The sequence below is a fragment of the Arachis stenosperma genome, chromosome 3, assembly GCF_014773155.1.
Source record: "Arachis stenosperma cultivar V10309 chromosome 3, arast.V10309.gnm1.PFL2, whole genome shotgun sequence".
NCBI classification, from domain to species: domain Eukaryota; kingdom Viridiplantae; phylum Streptophyta; class Magnoliopsida; order Fabales; family Fabaceae; genus Arachis; species Arachis stenosperma.
The window spans coordinates 118645294-118665731 of record NC_080379.1 but is presented as its reverse complement, the minus strand read 5'-3'; the positions used below and the strand labels follow the sequence as shown (position 1 = coordinate 118665731).

Genomic DNA, 20438 nt, shown 5'->3' with positions numbered 1-20438 from the left:
ATAAAAGGGAGAAACTTTCCTTCCCTGGAGAACATTATTCCATTCCAATTTACAATCTTAGTTTTCTACTCGGAACCATGAGCAACTAATCCTTCATTGTTAAGGTTAGGAGCTCTATCTATTTGTATGGATTGATTTTATTGATTTTTCTATTTTAATTTATGCATGGATTTATAATTTAAGAATTGTTTTTGCTCTTTATTTTATGAATTTGGGTGGAACGGAAGTATGACCCTCTTTCTATTTTAGTTCTTGTAAAACTTGGAAAAGCTCTTTACTTGAACAACAGCTTGAAAACATATTCTCCTAAATTTTAATTATTTGGATTTAACGGGATACGTGACATATAATCCCCTTATTTTTGGATAATTAGAATTTTTGTGGCATATAAACTGGAATTTGATCATGTAGCTTCTAATTGGAATTAATTGACCAAGAAATTGGCTGTTGATGAATTTTAGAGAAGACTAGAAAGGTCTAAGGAATTAGGGTCTAGTCACATATAGTTTGCCATAAATTAAATCCTACATGATTAAAATAGTTAATAAGAAAAGTTAATCAGGAAAAATAGATAACTCTGAAGCCTTAACTGTCTCTCCAGGCCAATATTTTATTTTCAACTTATTTACTTGCGTACCTGTCTTTTGATATTTTCAAATTTAAACCTTTTGAATATCTCAAAACCCTTTTCTGCTTGCCTAACTAAGCCAATCAATTAATTATTGTTGCTTGATCCATCAATTCTTGTGGAATCGACCCTTACTCACGTAAAGTATTACTTGGTACGATCCGGTACACTTATCGGTTAGTTTGTGGGTTATAAAATACCGCATCAGTAATCCCTAGCATGATCTTGAATGAAGAAACTAGGATATTAGTTTAACTGAGTTAATTTTGACTAGAGAAGGATAGCCAAGTGTTGAGTCCTTGCTTGTTTGTGTGATATCTTCTACTAAGCTTCATACACGGTACTAGTTCTATCTACTACCTACCTCATTGAGTTCAAATGAAATACACTTATTTGATAAAATCTATTTCTAAGAGATATATGGTTCTTTCCTTGTAAATAGGGTTGACAGTTGAGCTATTGACGAGAGAAGATGTCCCTGTACCCTTCAATTTACATTGCAAGCCAAATTAACGTGTAATATGATTAGTGTAATTTTTTTTTCAACTAGCCTTTGTTTGTTCTCTATTTAACGAAACTAATGAATAACTTATTGGGAATTAATTCTACATGAATTGAGACATGCATGCGCGTCATTCACAGGCAACCATTATCAGCAACAAGATTCAAATATACCATTGAGAATATTAAAAGCGCAGTCAAATAAAAAATTAAACCCCAACTCAGAATCCACCATTAACGAAATCATGCTCTTCATCAACAAATCCCACTCCCTATTAATAAATTAACTCAGCTAATAACATTAGGAGAAACTTGCATGTCAACTTTAAACTTATTATTGGCCTCTTTTTCAAACACTAAATAAGCAATTGAACACAGGAGTCCAGTGGTGCTTACCCGCAATTGAATGACTGGATTGAGGGTGAGAGAAGAACTACCGAGCTTCGGGATGCTGGCTCGCCGCAGAGGCAGACATAGAGGAGAAAAACCAGGACAAAGCAAGATTTCAAGGGGTTCGACAATATGAATGGTTTAGTAGTAGGGGAAGAATAAGGATTATGGTAGTGACGGTGGCTTCTCTGATTTGAAAAATGAAGCAACTGAGTAACAGGGAATATATACTTAAGCCACTATTATAAATAAGTTAAACCGGTCCAATATTAAGGTATTATCATAAAAATATAAGAAACGTCTCCGAATTATTCAAATGCTGACAAAAATGCACCTGAAGTTTACTATCGACAAAAATGCTTTTAAATAATTTAAAAATACAACAATAATATCCAATAATAAATATATATTTTCAAAAAATGTCTTAGAGATTGAATTTTAATGTGATTTTTCACAAGTATAATTAAAAAAATAAAATATTATTATTCTTAAAACTTTGTAATTTTTGTTTAAGTATTTTTTTTGTAATTTTTTAAAAGTATTATTAGTTGTTAATAAAAAATTACAAAAAAATATATACTCGACGAATAATCACCAAATTTTTCTGGATAAAAATATCTAATTTTTTTACTTATGTTTGCCAAAAATTGTATCAAAATTTAATGTCTAATGTATTATTTGAGAAATACATATTTAATGTTAGATAATTTTGCAAAAAAACTAACATTAAATATGTATTTCTCAAAAAATACATCAGAGATTGAATTTTGATACAATTTTTTGTAAGTATAATTAGAAAAGTGAGATATTATTATTCTTAAATTTTGGTTATTTTTTGTTAAGTATATATTATTTTGTGATTTTTTAAAAATATTATTCGTTGTTAACACAAAAAAAATCATAAAAAATTATATACTTAACGAAAAATTACCTATTTTTATGTATAATAATATCTTATTTTTATAATCATGGTTGCCAAAAATTATATCAAAATTCAATTTTTAAGATTTATTTTAAAAGTATATATTTACTGTTGGATATTATTATATTTTTAAATTACTTGAAGGTAAATTTAAAAAAAATAAAAAGATTTCTAATTAATATCATAATGTTATTACTAATAGTAATAGTAATAATAATAATAATAATAATAATAATAATAATAATAATAATAATAATAATAATAATAATAATTGTAACGGTGATACTAATATTTTTTACAGTTATAATATAATAATATTTACTAATTATAAATTAAGATGAGCGCATTAATTTGGGTTAAAATAAATTAGTAAATCAATGGGATAAATTAAACAATTTCAAAATTTTAGGTTATGAATGTAGTGTGTAATTATAGATCTTAATTAATTAATTTATGTTTATTAATTAATTCATGTCATTTTGTCAATATGATAGTCATGATTATAGAATGTAGTTTATTAAGCAGTTTTACCAGCTGAGTTTATACATTTATTTGTAATACTTTAAATACGTATATATATAACAAATCGGTAATATAAAAGCCTTGCACTCGTACGAACCATTAATCCAACAAGTCACAATATAAATTAATTCAAGAGATATATACTAATTTGAGATTAATCTTCTCTAAATTCATTGCTACTTCATCAAATTCAACATCCAAAGAAAAAAACACACAGTCATTTTGTTCAATTCAATCCCAATATTTCATAAGACAAATCAGACTAATGATAAAAACTTGACTCAACAGATATCATTCTCCTCTGGAGTTTTATTGAGGTCAAAGGTTAGGATGGAAGGTTTGTGTCCTTTAGAGACAACCTCATCAGAACTATCTGGCACAACGTCTTCTTCGAGCACTGAATCTTGAACTATCTCGCCTGTCTCTTCCGGAATTTCTTGAATCTTTTTCCGAGCTAAACCTGATGGATACACCATAGGCAATCAAGTTCTTAGAATTACAAATTTTACAAAAAACAAACATGATTAAACTCCATGTTATAAACTACTGGTTTGGCTTACATTCCCAAAGTTTTGTAAGACCTCTTTCTATAAGAGTGAATTCCTCCTGAGACGCAATTTCAAGTTCAACATTCAGACTATTCTCATAGCGTGCCTGCACAAATTTAAAGAAGTTCCAGATAAAAAGGTGCAGTAATTGGTAGCTAGAAGTCATCAACAACACTAATCAGAGGCACTTTCTAGATACTTCAGTAATATTTCATGCTTCATATCAGCTTAAGAACATGCCAAATGGACACCATGGTAACTAATTAATACCAAATAAACCTTAATATAAATATAGAATCCCACACTAAAAAAGAAATTAAAATTTAAATTTAAATTAAAAAGTATGCAATACAAATGAAGCAGTAACAAGTGCCAACTGGCAAATTAAAATCCATTCCTTAAAAACAAGCTTTTGGGGTTAAAATCGGTGAACAACCATTGTAAAGATCTTATTCCATGGTCAGCTACTAGGCTTTCAGCAACTAAATACAGTCAACAAAAGCTAGAATTTCACATATTTATAAAATTCAATCACGTTCATTGCACTAACAAGATGCACTAACAATGTTTCAACTGAAACAAGAAAATATGACACTAATACAGTACTGCTACAATTAATAATCTGGAAAATCGATCATCATGTTTCGGTGTACAAATCATGCTTATTGCAAGATTCAATGAAGAAAATTAACTTACTAAATTACATCCACATCCAGTTCTTGGTTTCAAACTTTCTTCTTCCAATTTATCAGTTAGGAAGTAAAAAGAAAACAAAAAGAACAAACTAGGAGGAAAAGGGAAAGACTTGAGGTATACTAACTTAAATTACTATGGTTTTGTTGGACAAAATAACAATTTACATGTAACATGCTCTCGTGTCTGCTCAGATTTGAGAGTCAATTATTCAACATTTACTCTAGAAACATACATATAGTTATTTACTTACCCATTCAGTATCTCATTTGACAAAATAAAGGTTAGTAACTGACCATATCACCATTGAGTTAAACAATTGCACCCAACTAGATGGCTAAACAAATAAAAAAAATCCAAACTTTACCTGCACCTCTTTTAGTATTTGTTGCGAAAGAAATAGGTTTGTGCTAGTTACAAACCCGAAGCCGAATTTCTTGCGGTACTTTGTTGCGAATTGAAGTAATTCCTGCAATGTTCAGGGTTTCAAATATGTAAGGCCTTTTCGAAAGTGCCTTTTGATTATAGACAATAAAACATCTGGATTGACTATGGCAGATTGAAATATAGTAAAACACCCTTTTTACAAGCAGACATATGACAATGTACCGTCCTAATATCTCTATGCGCAATAGTAATAGCATCACCTATGTGCCTGTGTGCTAAAAATGTATCCAGCCATGATTGAATTGGCAATGTGTTGAACCACAGGTCTCTTACGAATGATGTTGCGTGCTCCAGTAAAGAAAACGGGGAGGCCTCTTCCATTGCATTGCAAAACAAGATGCTAGAGGCACAAAGAAAGAGGTCCCTCTCTTCCAATTTCCCTGGTAACTCCGATCATGTCAGTCAATATATAATTTCAATTATAATATACTAACATGTTACTACATTAAATAACTTGAAGACAAAATATGTTAATAAAATCAGATTCTCCAGGGGAAACAATTGTAACTAATGAGCAATATACATCAAGTGTGTCCATGTTCTAATATCTATTATATGCTAGTTTATAACCCTCAACAGGATTATACACAGAATAATAGTGCACATGTCCTAAATTAGTTTCTAGATACATCTATACATAGGCAGCCTCTTCGCAATTATCGATGGCATCAATGGTTGGTTCTTCTAAATCGTCATCCCATCTCAATGACAAACCTTCGACGTCAAACTCAGACAACTCAGTCAGAATAGGTTTGGGAGAAAGTTCGAACTGACATTGTCCTATGTCTTCACCCATTTCAAACATGTCCCTTGGGTTCACTTGGACTACCACACTCCATTCTTTATCAGCGTCATCATTCACATAGTATACAAGGCGAGCCTCGGATGTAAGAATGTATGGTTCGTCATCTTCTCGATCACCGGTATGAATTAGATGAGAGAAGTTAACCACTGTGTGCCCCCAAAGAGTCTTGTTTTATGCCTCTGCCAGAGGTGGTGCTTGCCCAGATACATCTAAACAAGACGACTGTGAATTGACCACTGTAATTTAACTCAATGATGTCCACTAGTTTTTCGTAACACGAGACGCTACCAACAGCAACATTACTGTCGCGCTTGCTTGCATAACTCCTAGTGTCAGAAGTGACATACACCCCACCATTTTGGGTTTTCAACCCTTCCTCTCTCTCGAGAGGGTTGTAAACTTAAATCCATTTACGTTGTAAGATGTATAGCGGTTAACTTGAATATTGGGCCCAAATGCAAGCCACTGCAATTTGTTCGGGTGCATGATGCTTCCCAATGGAACCTGGCAGTGAACAAATTACATGTTTTATCAGCTTGGGATATGAACAACATAACACCATTTGAATATGTAAATGGATTAATGATACCAGGATTCACCTGACGCTTGAACCAATCGGAAAATTCTCTGTGCACAACACTGTATATGTGAGACTGGGACCTTGTCCTACTTTGTAACTTTCTCTTTGTGATCACCCTATATCACTGGAAACATCACAATAATTTCATGTCAGGTTCTCCAACTGTAGTAGATCATACAAAGTCGATACTTTCAAATTCACTTACTCTATAAATTTTTCCATGGCCAGGCAATTGACCAATACGTGACAGTGAGCTTGGAATTTTTCAGTTGGTGTGAGGGTGTAAAAAGAATCAGCCTGACATCTTTCTCAACCTTGGGGAACATGGTTGTTCTTTCATCAAGCATAAGTTCACGCGGTCGATCGTCAACACGCATTGATCGATTAATCCTACTCTCGACATTATCTAGGTACCTTGAACAGAATATGAGAATCAACTCAGATAAGTATCCCTCTGTAATTGAGCCTTCTGGTTGTGATCTGTTACGCACGTACTGCTTGAGACGACATAAGTACCTTTGGGAATATAACATGTGTCATAAGCATTAATTAAAAGCATAATAAAAATTTTGTTTGATAATTACCGTTTCAATTGGGTACATCCACCGATAATGCACTGGGCCACCCAGACGCACCTCCTCAACCAGATGCACTATCAAATGAACCATGATTGTGAAGAAACAAGGAGGGAAAATCATCTCCATGTGACACAGAGTATAAATCACGTGATCCTGAAGGAGAGGAAGTTGTTGAGGATCTATGGATTTGCTGCATATTCGACGAAAGAAGGCTGACAAATCCGCCAGGACAGAAGACACTAGGGCAGGCAATGCATTCCTTAACGCGATTGGAAGTAGATGTTCCATTAGAATGTGACAGTCGTGGCTTTTCAGGCCCGACAACTTGCGCTGTCGTAAGTCAACACAGCGGGAAATGTTGCTAGAGTATCCATCTGGAAAGACCACGTTCTTGATAATCCTTAGAAAGAGTTCCTTTTGTGGATTCATCATAGTAAAGATGGCGGATGGGTACTTTCCATCTTCCCGTGGCCACAAATCATGCTTGATTCCCATCGACTGGAGGTCTCTTCGAGCTTTAATGTGATCTTTAGACTTACCTTTCTCGTTCAGTATGGTGAAAACCATGTTGTTGCACACATTCTTCTCTATGTGCATCACTTCAAGATTGTGATGCAATCCATTGTTCTCCTAATATGGCAGCTCAAACAATATACTCCTCTTCTTCTAAGGAGTCTCGTCTTGCACGACAGTTTGCTGTTCGCGTGTCCTTTTCCCCGTAACTGGTGCACGAAATTGTGATCACTACAACTTCGCACAACTAACCAGCAAGTGCACTGGGTCGTCCAAGTAATAAACCTTACGCGAGTAAGGGTCGATCCCACGGAGATTGGTGGTATGAAGCAAGCTATGGTCATCTTGTAAATCTCAGTCAGGCAGACTCAAATGTATAATGGTGATGAACGAAAATAACATAAAGATAAAGATAGAGATACTTATGTATATCATTGGTGTAAGAGCTTCAGACAAGCGTATGAAGATGCCTTCCCTTCCGTCTCTCTGCTTTCCTACTGTCTTCATCCAATCCTTCTTACTCCTTTCCATGGCAAGCTCGTGTAGGGTTTCACTGTTGTCAGCAGCTACCTCCCATCCGCGCAGTGAAAGCTAATGCACACACTCTGTCACAGTGCTGCCAATCACCGGTTTGGTTCCCTCCCCTACTGGAATAGAATCACTCTTTTGCGTCTGTCACTAACGCCCAGTAGGTTACAGGTTTGAAGCACGTCACAGTCATTCAATCATTGAATCCTACTCAGAATACCACAGACAAGGTTGGACCTTCCGGATTCTCTTGAATGCTGCCATCAGGTCCTGCCTATACCACGAAGATTCCGAAGAATCCAAGAGACATTCACTAAGCCTCAGATGCTTGTAGAACAAGAATGGTTGTCAGTCACCTTGTTCATGGGTGAGAATGGTGATGGGCGTCAATCATCACCTTCATCATGTTGAAGAACAAGTGATATCTTGGATAAAGAACAAGCGGAATTGAATGGAAGAACAATAGTAATTGCATTAATACTCGAGGTACAGCAGAGCTCCACACCTTAATCTATGGTGTGTAGAAACTCCACCGTTGAAAATACATAAGAACAAAAGTGATCATTGGTTTCGGCCCCAAAGAGGGAACCAGAAGAACCAAGATCTGATCTAAGAACTAGATGTCCGAAGATGTAAAATACAATAGTAAAAGGTCCTACTTATAGAAACTAGTAGCCTAAGGTGTACAAAGATGAGTAAATGACATAAAAATCCACTTCCGGGCCCACTTGGTGTGTGCTTGGGCTGAGCAATGAAGCATTTTTCGTGTAGAGACTCTTCTTGGCGTTTAACTCCAGCTTTTATGCCAGTTTGGGCGTTTAACTCCCAATTAGGTGCCAGTTCCGGCGTTTAACGCTGGGAATTCTGAGGGTGACTTTGAACGCCGGTTTGGGCCATCAAATCTTGGGCAAAGTATGAACTATTATATATTGCTGGAAAGCCCAGGATGTCTACTTTCCAACGCCATTGAGAGCGCCAATTGGGCTTCTGTAGCTCCAGAAAATCCACTTCGAGTGCAGGGAGGTCAGAATCCAACAGCATCTGCAGTCCTTTTCAGTCTCTGAATCAGATTTTTGCTCAGGTCCCTCAATTTCAGCCAGAAAATACCTGAAATCACAGAAAAACACACAAACTCATAGTAAAGTCCAGAAAAGTGAATTTTAATTAAAAACTAATAAAAATATAATAAAAACTAAACTAAAACTACTAAAAACATACTAAAAACAATGCCAAAAAGCATACAAATTATCCGCTCATCACAACACCAAACTTAAATTGTTGCTTGTCCCCAAGCAACTGAAAATCAAATAAGATAAAAAGAAGAGAATATACTATAGACTCCAAACTATCAATGAAACATAGCTCCAAATTAGATGAGCGGGACTAGTAGCTTTTTGCCTCCAAACAGTTTTGGCATCTCACTTTATCCTCTGAGGTTCAGAATGATTGGCTTCTTTAGGAACTCAGAATCCAGATAGTGTTATTGATTCTCCTAGTTAAGTATGATGATTCTTGAACACAGCTACTTTTTGAGTCTTGGCTGTGGCCCAAAGCATTCTGCCTTCCAGTATTACCACCGGATACATACATGCCACAGACACATAATTGGGTGAACCTTTTCAGATTGTGACCCAGCTTTGCTAGAGTCCCCAATTAGAGGTGTCCAGGGTTCTTAAGCACACTCTTATTGCCTTGGATCACAACTTTATTTCTTTCTTTTTCTTTCTTTTTCTTTCTTTTTCTTTTTTTTCTTCTTTTTTTTTTGTATTCTCTGCTTTTTCTTGCTTCAAGAATCATTTTTATGATTTTTCAGATCCTCAGTAACATGTCTCCTTTTTCATCATTCTTTCAAGAGCCAACAATTTTTAACATTCATGAACAACAAATTCAAAAGACATATGCACTGTTCAAGCATACATTCAGAGAACAAAAGTGTTGCCACCACATCAAACTAATTAAGCTAGTTTTAAAGATGAATTTGAAATCCTGTACTTCTTGTTCTTTTGTGATAAAAACAGTTTTCATTTAAGAAAGGTGATGGATTCATATTCACAGCTTTAAGGCATGGACACTAAGACACTAATGATCATAAGACACAAACATGGATAAACAGAAAGCACTAAAATTCGAAAAACAGAAAAATAAAGAACAAGGAGATTAAAGAACGGGTCCACCTTAGTGATGGCGGCTCTTTCTTTCTCTTGAAGATCCTATGGAGTGCTTGAGCTCCTCAATGTCTCTTCCTTGTCTTTGTTGCTCCTCTCTCATGATCCTTTGATCTTCTCCAATTTCATGGAGGAGGATGGCATGTTCTTGGTGCTCCACCCTTAGTTGTCCCATGTTGGAACTTAATTTTCCTAGGGAGGTGTTAATTTGTTCCCAGTAGTCTTGTGGAGGAAAGTGCATCCCTTGAGGTATCTTAGGGATCTCTTGTTTGCTCCATTCTTTTCTTAGTGATGGGCTTGAGGTCATGCCTTCTCAGTTGAACCGGCTTTGGATGCCATAAATGGTTATGGAAAAACAAAAAGCAATGCTTTTACCACACCAAACTTAAAAGGTTTGCTCGTCCTCGAGCAAAAGAAGAAAGAAGAGAGTAGAAGAAGAAGAAATGGGGGAGAGGGAGATGGCTTTGTGGTTCGGCCAAAAAAGGGGGAAAAGTGGTGGTTTATGAAGGATGGATGTAAGTGGTGAAGAGAAAGAGATGTTGAGGTGATTGGTGAATGGGTGAAGAAGAAGAGAGAGAGTGGTGGGGTTGGTGGGGATCCTGTGGGGTCCACAGATCCTTAGGTGTCAAGGAAAAGTCATCCCTGCACCAAATGGCATTCAAAATCACGTTTTGAGCCATTTCTGGCGTTAAACGCCGGGCTGGTGCCCATTCCTGGCGTTTAACGCCAGGTTGTAGCCCTTTTCTGGCGTTTAACGCCAGTCTGGTGCCCCTTTCTGGCGTTAAACGCCCAGAATGCTGCCAGACTGGGCGTTAAACGCCCAACTGCTAGGCTTACTGGCGTTTAAACGCCAGCAGCATCTTCCTCCAGGGTGTGCTGTTTTTCTTCCTGTTTTTCATTCTGTTTTTGCTTTTTCTATTGATTTTGTGACTTCTCATGATCACCAACCTACAAAATAACAAATAACAAAGAAAAATATATAAAATATAACATTGGGTTGCCTCCCAACAAGCGCTTCTTTAATGTCATTAGCTTGACAGAGGACTCTCATGGAGCCTCACAAATGATCAGAGCAATGTTGAAACCTCCCAACACCAAACTTAGAGTTTGAATGTGGGGGTTCAACACCAAACTTAGAGTTTGGTTGTGGCCTCCCAACACCAAACTTAGAGTTTGACTGTGGGGGCTCTGTTTGTCTCTGATTTGAGAGAAGCTCTTCATGCTTCTTCTCCATGGTGACAGAGGAGTATCCTTGAGCCTTAAACACAAAGGATTCATCATTCACTTGAATGATCAGTTCACCTCCATCAACATCAATCACAGCCTTTGCTGTGGCTAGGAAGGGTCTGCCAAGGATAATAGATTTATCCATGCACTTCCCAGTCTCTAGGACGATGAAATCAGTAGGGATGTAATGGTCTTCAACTTTTACCAAAACATTCTCTACAAGTCCATGAGCTTGTTTTCTTGAATTGTCTGCCATCTCTAATGAGATTCTTGCAGCTTGCACCTCAAAGATCCCTAATTTCTCCATTACAGAGAGGGGCATGAGGTTTACACTTGACCCTAAGTCACACAAGGCCTTCTTGAAGGTCATGGTGCCTATGGTACAAGGTATAGAAAACTTCCCAGGATCCTACCTCTTTTGAGGCAGTTTCTGCCTAGACAAGTCATCCAATTCTTTGGTGAGCAAAGGTGGTTCATCCTCCCAAGTCTCATTTCCAAATAACTTGTCATTTAGCTTCATGATTGCTTCAAGGTATTTAGCAACTTGCTTTTCAGTGACATATTCATCCTCTTCAAAGGAAGAATACTCATCAGAGCTCATGAATGGCAGAAGTAAGTCCAATGGAATCTCTATGGTCTCATTTTGAGCCTCAGATTCCCATTGTTCCTCATTGAGGAACTCAGAGGAGATTGGTGCACGCCCATTGGGGTCTTCCTCAATGGCGTCCACCTCCTCTCTTTCCTCTCCATATTCGGCCATGGTTATGGCTTTGCACTCTCCTTTTGGATTTTCTTCTGTATTACTTGGGAGAGTGCTAGGAGGGAGTTCAGAAATTTTCTTGCTCAGCTGTCCCACTTGTCCTTCCAAATTTCTGATGGAGGACCTTGTTTCATTCATGAAACTTTGGGTGGTTTTGATTAGATCAGAGACCATTGTTGCTAAGTCAGAAGTACTCTGCTTAGAACTCTCTGTCTGTTGCTGAGAAGATGATGGAAAAGGCTTGTTATTGCCAGGCCTATTTCTTCCACCATTGTTGTTGTTGAAACCTTGTTGAGGTCTCTCTTGATTCTTCCATGAGAGATTTGGGTGATTTCTCCATGAAGAATTATAGGTGTTACCATAGGGTTCTCCTAGGTAATTCACCTCTTCCATTGAAGGGTTCTCAGGATCATAAGCTTCTTCCTCAGATGAAGCCTCCTTAGTACTGTTTGGTGCATTTTGCATTCCAGACAGACTTTGAGAAATTAAATTGACTTGTTGAGTCAATATTTTATTCTGAGCCAATATGGCATTCAGAGTATCAATCTCAAGAACTCCTTTCTTCTGATTAGTCCCATTGTTCACAGGATTCCTTTCAGAAGTGTACATGAATTGGTTATTTGCAACCATTTCAATTAGCTCTTGACTGTGTCACAGATTTGCAAGAACTCAGCTAAAAACTGATGAGGATCTTCCATTGGAAGTCCATGGAACTTGCAATTCTGTTGCATTAGAGAAACTAATTGAGGCTTTAGCTCAAAGTTGTTTGCTCCAATGGCAGGGATAGAGATGCTTCTCCTATAGAAATCAGGAGTAGGTGCAGTAAAGTCACCCAGCACCTTCCTTGCATTGTTGGCATTGTTGTTGTTTTCGGCTACCATGGGTTCTTCTTCTTTGAAGAATTCGGTCAGGTCCTCTAAAGAGAGTTGTGCCTTAGCTTCTCTTAGCTTTCGCTTCAAGGTCCTTTCAGGTTCAGGGTCAGCTTCAACAAGAATGCCTTTGTCTTTGTTCCTACTCATATGAAAGAGAAGAGAACAAGGGAATATGGAATCCTCTATGTCACAGTATAGAGATTCCTTGAGGTGTCAGAGGAAGAAAAATGGAAGACAGAAGTAGAAAATTCGAACTTGTCAAAGAAGATGGAGTTCGAATTTTGCATTAAGGAATAGAGTTAGTCCAAAAATAGAAGGATGTGAGAAGAAGGGAAGTAATTTTCGAAAATTAAGTAGAAGATTTTGAAAATATTTTTTGAAAAACACAAATTGATTTTCGAAAATAAGAGTGAGAAAGAGATCAAGTGATTTTTGAAAAAGATTTGAAATTAGAAATCAAAAAGATATGATTGAAAACTTATTTTGAAAAAAATGTGATTGAAAAATTATGGTTTTAAAAAGATATGATTGAAAAGATATGATTTGAAAACAATTTTAAAAAGATATGATTTGAAAACAATTTTAAAAAGATTTGATTTTAAAAATTAATGACTTGCCTAACAAGAAAAGATATGATTCAAACATAAAACCTTCCTCAAGGCAAAAAATGTTCAATCAAATCATTAATTGTTAGTAAGTATCTTTGAAAAAGGAAAGAAATTGATTTTGAAAACATTTGATTGAAAAGATATGATTTGAAAAAGATTTGATTTTGAAAAACTTTGAAAACTTGAAAAAAATTGATTTTGAAAACAAAATCTTCCCCCTTTGCCATCCTGGCGTTAAACGCCCAGAATGGTGCACATTCTGGCGTTTAACGCCCAAACTACTACCCTTTTGGGCGTTAAACGCCCAGCCAGGCACCCTGGCTGGCGTTTAAACGCCAGTCTGTCTTCTTCACTGGGCATTTTTGAATGCTCAGCTTTTTCTGTGTGATTCCTCTGCAGTATGTTCTGAATCTTCAATTCTCTGTATTATTGACTTGAAAAGACACAAATTAAAAATATTTTTGGATTTTTAATAATGAGGAATAATCAAAATGCAACTAAAATCAAATAACAATGCATGCAAGACACCAAACTTAGCAGTTTGTATATATGGGAAACAACAAAACACTCAAGTCAAATAGAATTCAAAGATCAAAACAAGAAAATAATCAAGAACAACTTGAAGATTAGTGAAGACACATGCATAAATTCGAAAAATGCAAGAAAAATAGAAACATGCAGTTGACACCAAACTTAAAATTAGACACTAGACTCAAACAAAAGATATTTTTGGTTTTTATGATTTTGTAATTTTTTTTTTCGAAAAATAGGTGAAAAAAAAAATAAATGTATCAAAATTCTTAATGAGAATTCCAGGAATCATGCAATGTTAGTCTAAAGCTTTAGTCTAAAGGAATTAGACATAGCTAGCTAAGCTTCAGCAAGACATTGCATTCAAGAGCTAAATTGATGATGATCAATCAGCTTTGGTGATGATAAGAACATCACCTTGAAACACTAGAATTCATTCTTAAGAACTCTGAAGAAAAATAATACCTAATCTAAGCAACAAGATGAACCGTCAGTTGTCCATACACAAGAACAATCCCCGGCAACGGCGCCAAAAACTTGGTGCACGAAATTGTGATCACTACAACTTCGCACAACTAACCAGCAAGTGCACTGGGTCGTCCAAGTAATAAACCTTACGCGAGTAAGGGTCGATCCCACGGAGATTGGTGGTATGAAGCAAGCTATGGTCATCTTGTAAATCTCAGTCAGGCAGACTCAAATGTATAATGGTGATGAACGAAAATAACATAAAGATAAAGATAGAGATACTTATGTATATCATTGGTGTAAGAGCTTCAGACAAGCGTATGAAGATGCCTTCCCTTCCGTCTCTCTGCTTTCCTACTGTCTTCATCCAATCCTTCTTACTCCTTTCCATGGCAAGCTCGTGTAGGGTTTCACTGTTGTCAGCAGCTACCTCCCATCCGCGCAGCAAAAGCTAATGCACACACTCTGTCACAGTGCTGCCAATCACCGGTTTGGTTCCCTCCCCTACCGGAATAGAATCACTCTTTTGCGTCTGTCACTAACGCCCAGTAGGTTACAGGTTTGAAGCACGTCACAGTCATTCAATCATTGAATCCTACTCAGAATACCACAGACAAGGTTGGACCTTCCGGATTCTCTTGAATGCTGCCATCAGGTCCTGCCTATACCACGAAGATTCCAAAGAATCCAAGAGACATTCACTAAGCCTCAGATGCTTGTAGAACAAGAATGGTTGTCAGTCACCTTGTTCATGGGTGAGAATGGTGATGGGCGTCAATCATCACCTTCATCATGTTGAAGAACAAGTGATATCTTGGATAAAGAACAAGCGGAATTGAATGGAAGAACAATAGTAATTGCATTAATACTCGAGGTACAGCAGAGCTCCACACCTTAATCTATGGTGTGTAGAAACTCCACCGTTGAAAATACATAAGAACAAAAGTGATCATTGGTTTCGGCCCCAAAGAGGGAACCAGAAGAACCAAGATCTGATCTAAGAACTAGATGTCCGAAGATGTAAAATACAATAGTAAAAGGTCCTACTTATAGAAACTAGTAGCCAAAGGTGTACAAAGATGAGTAAATGACAAAAAAATCCACTTCCGGGCCCACTTGGTGTGTGCTTGGGCTGAGCAATGAAGCATTTTTCGTGTAGAGACTCTTCTTGGCGTTTAACTCCAGCTTTTATGCCAGTTTGGGCGTTTAACTCCCAATTAGGTGCCAGTTCCGGCGTTTAACGCTGGGAATTCTGAGGGTGACTTTGAACGCCGGTTTGAGCCATCAAATCTTGGGCAAAGTATGAACTATTATATATTGCTGGAAAGCCCAGGATGTCTACTTTCCAACGCCGTTAAGAGCGCGCCAATTGGGCTTCTGTAGCTCCAGAAAATCCACTTCGAGTGCAGGGAGGTCAGAATCCAACAGCATCTGCAGTCCTTTTCAGTCTCTGAATCAGATTTTTGCTCAGGTCCCTCAATTTCAGCCAGAAAATACCTGAAATCACAGAAAAACACACAAACTCATAGTAAAGTCCAGAAAAGTGAATTTTAATTAAAAACTAATAAAAATATAATAAAAACTAAACTAAAACTACTAAAAACATACTAAAAACAATGCCAAAAAGCATACAAATTATCCGCTCATCAGTAACCAATTGCACCTTGCTAAGTTGGACTTGCACACCCTCTAACTGCTGGACAATGTCTCCACCAGAGACTTTGATAGGTAGACCTCTATCCTCTATCTTTCCATTGAAGGAGTACCGGTCTTTTCTGTGTTTGTGGTCATGATTCAGAAAGCGACGATGACCCATGAAACACTATTTCTGACTGTGTGTGAGCCGGTTAGTTTCAGCATCCAAATTGCATGCAGAACAGGCTCTCCCATCGTACATGTTCCACCCAGATAAGTTGCCCAAGCCTGGAAAGTCACTGATTGTCCACATCAACGCAGCATACATCTTGAAGGTTTTTTTTCTCGACTGCATCATAAGTTTCAACACCAACCCATAAATGCTTCAACATGATAAGGTTTTTTTCTCGACTGCATTTTGGGACCAACAATAATCATAGAGAGGATAAACAAAATGGGTTTCATGAAAATCCAGGGGGGCATGTTATACAGGATAAGAACCACAGGCCAAATTGAGTACTTTGAGCTCATGTTCCTAAAAGGGTTAAAGCCATCGCTAGCTAAGGCTAGGCGAACACTGCGCGGATCACCAGTGAAGTTGGGATATCGTATGTCAAATGACTTCCATGCCTCAGCATCTCTTGGATGCCTATACATACCATCAGAGTTAGCACCTTTCTTATGCCACAGCATGTCAACAGCTGTCTTACTAGACATATATAACCGCTGCAATTGTGGAATAAAGGGGAAGTAACGAAGAATCTTGGCTGCTGTGGTTTGCCGTTCTTCTTAACAACCATATTGATCCTCACCCTAAAGTTCTTCTTAGTCTTATGCTTCCATCTCGATGTCCCACACCGCTTGCATTTGGTTAGCTCTTGGTCGTTGCCCTAGTATAGCATGCAGTCATTTGGACATGCATCTATCTTCTTGTACGCGAGACCGAGTTTTTTTATGACTTTCTTGGCATCGTGCACAGTGGATGGAATCCGGGCATGCTTAAAGGCATCCGCGAGCAACTCCAAAATCATTCTGAAGGCCTTATCGCTCACTCCGCACATGGACTTTATGTGATAGAGCCTCACCAAGAAAGACAACTTAGAGAACTTTGAACATCCTGGGTATAACTCTTGCTCCCCATCTTTGAGTAGGTCATGAAGGTTGCGGGTCTCTCGACTAGGTTCATTGTATAAGTAAAACAACTCATCCACAGTGCCACCATCATGTTCATTCTTTGAGTCTTCTTCGTGGCCGGGAAGTCCTGAGAAGTTGAATGCCTCGTGGACCATATCAACCATCGGGGCATTGAAATTTTGTTCAGATTGATCTTCTTGTCCGTTACTAGAGCTCTCGACCCTTCGTCTCTCACCGTGATGGATCTAAAATGTGTAACTAGATGGGAAAAGGTTTATCACCAAATGATCGAACGTATCCTCTCTATTTTGTAAGAGGCGGAACCCACACTTCGGACATGAACAACGTATCATCCCATCGGATGATGCATTGGCAAATGCAAAATCTAAGAATCTGGTCAAACCGTTCCTATATTCTGCACCAACTCGTGGCTTTGAAATCCAACTCTTATCAATATCTAATTTAATGAAAAAATAGAACGACGACAAATCATAAACAAAGTCAGACCACGAGAAAAATTAAATAATTGACACTTGATATAGAATGGGAGAATAACTCTTAAATCAAATAGTAAAACACACATTTAATAGCAGTTAGCAAAAATTCATATTAAAAGTAGTTAGCAAAGCAGAACTGAAAGCCATCTTTGTTTTTAGGACAAGATTAATTATTTAGATTCAATGTACCTCCAGAGCCAGATAGCAAAATAGCTCACCTTGCTAGAGAAAGGTTCCTGGTGTGCTTGGAAAATCAATATGCTTCAAATGAACATGTGTAGTACTTGACAACGACTTTCGAGTTTTTCGCTGCCATTGTCAACATAAAATGGAAACATGAGTGTTATTTGTTCATTATAACTTATCCATGATTCTAAATTTTTAGTTATCCATATAAAATTGTTACACGGTTAGGCCAAACAGTAAATGATTGAACCATATTTGAGGAAACATAGCCGTTTTAGAGTATGTTTATAACTTGATAACGAATTGGAACATGATGATTGAGTTTAAATAGATTCCAATTATTGAAGTATAAATCAAGAAGAAAAAGAAGCAAGAAGCTCTAGTTCAACTTTAGGGTCAATTGACCTTTTCAATGTTAATATTTCAGTCTTGAAAAGGACATACCATATTCTTCCCTTTCAAGTTCAATCACTAAGATTACAATTACAATAATAATGCAAAATTTATTTTCATGTACCAGTAATAAATAATAGTTACTGTTTTTAGCCTATAGATAAGATTTACATATATACACCTGCTCCTATCCCAAAACACAAAGCTGATTGCGGAAATTTTATCAAAGAAAAAGATAATTGAATTTCAAATCGGTAATTTCATTTGTACATAACAATCCTAAATTTTACTGATTCAGGTTGGTAGACCATCTTGAGTAATAGAAAAAATAGATTTGTAGAGTGGTTTGCCATTAATTTATAAGTCTTTAGTTTAAAAGTGAATACTAAGTAAATTCTCGAAAAGATTTTGTGCAAGACTTATTGGTTCTTGACCATTGATAATACCAGTCACAGTTGCAGGTACAGGAAGACAGCCCAAGTAATTTATTTCAGATCTCCGAGATATCTGCTCGTCAGAGAACCTGCTTCAAGGCAAACAAATTAAGTTAAGACAAATTCAGAATGTAACACCGAGAATTAGAGGAAATATTGAACAATGGAAACCAAGATATTGATAAGCTGATGAGAGATCTTGAGATTAAAACCATGGAAATTTTAGCATTGAAACAAGAAATAGAAACATCCAAAACAGATTCTCGAAAAGATGTTACTAAGCTGGTGAATGATCTAGAAAAGAAAAATGCAGAACTTTCAACAAAGAAGCATGAATTAGAAGAGGCATTGAAGCAGAAATCAACAGTGCTAAAGGAGAACTGAAAGAGAAGTCACAATAACTTGAGCATCAGTTGCTATCGTCAGGGGAAACTGTTAAGCAACATGTGCTAAATGAGCCGAAGCAGTAAACACAAATATATCAAGAGTAGGGTTCAGAAATTGGGGACAAAATGAATCTGAATGTTAAATTGGGGAAGAAAAATTTGGCTAACAGCCACCAAAATTAAATTGGGCACAAATTAAATTAGAAGTCACAAGGATTAAATTGATGCGAGATTAATTTACCAACAGCCACCAAAATTAAATTGGGAGAAGGGAGGGGAACATACGACTGAGAGAGGAGTCTTTTGCGATCGGCAATACATAACAGGGCAAGAGGAGAAGGCTACCGACGATGACACAGGGACGGATGGCTGGGGAGGACGCTGACAACGTCACGGACATGCACGATAGAAGGAGAAGACTCGGACCCCTTCCACTTTACCTTCGCGCACGGGAGCTACACGGCTGAGGGAGGAGACTAGTGACCGGGAAGAATGATGAAGCGGACGTGCAAGCTGGAACTGACAGAGGGAAGAGCTACGACGGCGGAGAAGGAGACCAGTGCTTGACTCATTTTTGCGCTGCTGGGGTTCTCGCGCCAAAGACTGAAGTGTTATGGCGCCTAATAATTTTTCTTTGGGTATCTTAGGGAAACAAAACCCCTCTTCCCCTAGGGTTATTTGATGTTGTGATTGCCCAAAACTACCACAGGTCAGAACAATTGGAGTGGGGCTTAATTACGCACCAGGAACCGCATCAATTTAACGAAGCTGTGGCGGTTTGGGACAACGGCCGACATTCTTCGGCTGCTAAGTCCCGCGTCTCTTGTAGTAAAAGTTTTTTAGTAAGTAAAAAGTGATATATTTTTTGTTAATTAAATAAATCTTAACTCTTTGTTTAATAATGTTGTTCCGGCCTGGCCCGCCTGATGCAGCGTCCCAGCCCGAGCGGTTGATGAGCGGATAATTTATACGCTTTTTGGCATTGTTTTTAGGTAGTTTTTAGTAAGATCAAGCTACTTCTAGGGATGTTTTCATTAGTTTTTATGCTAAATTCACATTTCTGGACTTTACTATGAGTTTGTGTGTTTTTCTGTGATTTCAGGTAAATTCTGGCTGAAATTGAGGGACTTGAGCAAAACTCTGAAAAAGGCTGACAAAAGGATTGCTGATGCTGTTGGAATCTGACCTCCCTGCACTCGAAATGGATTTTCTGGAGCTACAGAACTCCAAATGGCGTGCTCTCAACAGCGTTGGAAAGTAGACATCTAGAGCTTTCCAGCAATATATAATAGTCCATACTTTATTCGGAAATTGATGACGTAACTTGGCGTTGAACGCCAAGTACATGCTGCTGTCTGGAGTTAAACGCCAGAAACACGTCATGATCCGGAGTTGAACGCCCAAAACACGTTATAACTTGGAGTTCAACTCCAAGAGAAGCCTCAGCTCGTGGATAGATCAAGCTCAGCCCAAGCATACACCAAGTG

At 37.4% G+C, this 20438-nt stretch overlaps 1 protein-coding gene across 1 annotated transcript; it reads right to left on the bottom strand.

Annotated features, from left to right (window-relative positions):
* Nucleotides 1-3244: 3244 nt before the first annotated feature.
* LOC130966623 (uric acid degradation bifunctional protein TTL-like) lies at nucleotides 3245-4972 on the bottom strand. Its single transcript, XM_057891440.1, has 4 exons — nucleotides 4814-4972; nucleotides 4572-4673; nucleotides 3524-3617; nucleotides 3245-3423 (listed from the first exon to the last, which is right to left on the bottom strand). The coding sequence occupies exons 1-4, from the start codon at nucleotides 4970-4972 to the stop codon at nucleotides 3245-3247; spliced, it is 534 nt and encodes a 177-aa protein (XP_057747423.1).
* Between the last annotated feature and the right edge of the window lie 15466 nt (nucleotides 4973-20438).

What these genes read in the sequence shown, in the direction of transcription:
- LOC130966623 (XM_057891440.1), bottom strand. Translation starts at nt 4,972, where the DNA reads ATGGAAGAGGCCTCCCCGTTTTCTTTACTGGAGCACGCAACATCATTC. An exon ending in CGCATAGAGATATTAGGACG is followed by an intron (nt 4,674 to 4,813) that starts GTACATTGTCAT and finishes TGAACATTGCAG; the next exon opens with GAATTACTTCAATTCGCAAC. An exon ending in AAATACTAAAAGAGGTGCAG is followed by an intron (nt 3,618 to 4,571) that starts GTAAAGTTTGGA and finishes AAATTTGTGCAG; the next exon opens with GCACGCTATGAGAATAGTCT.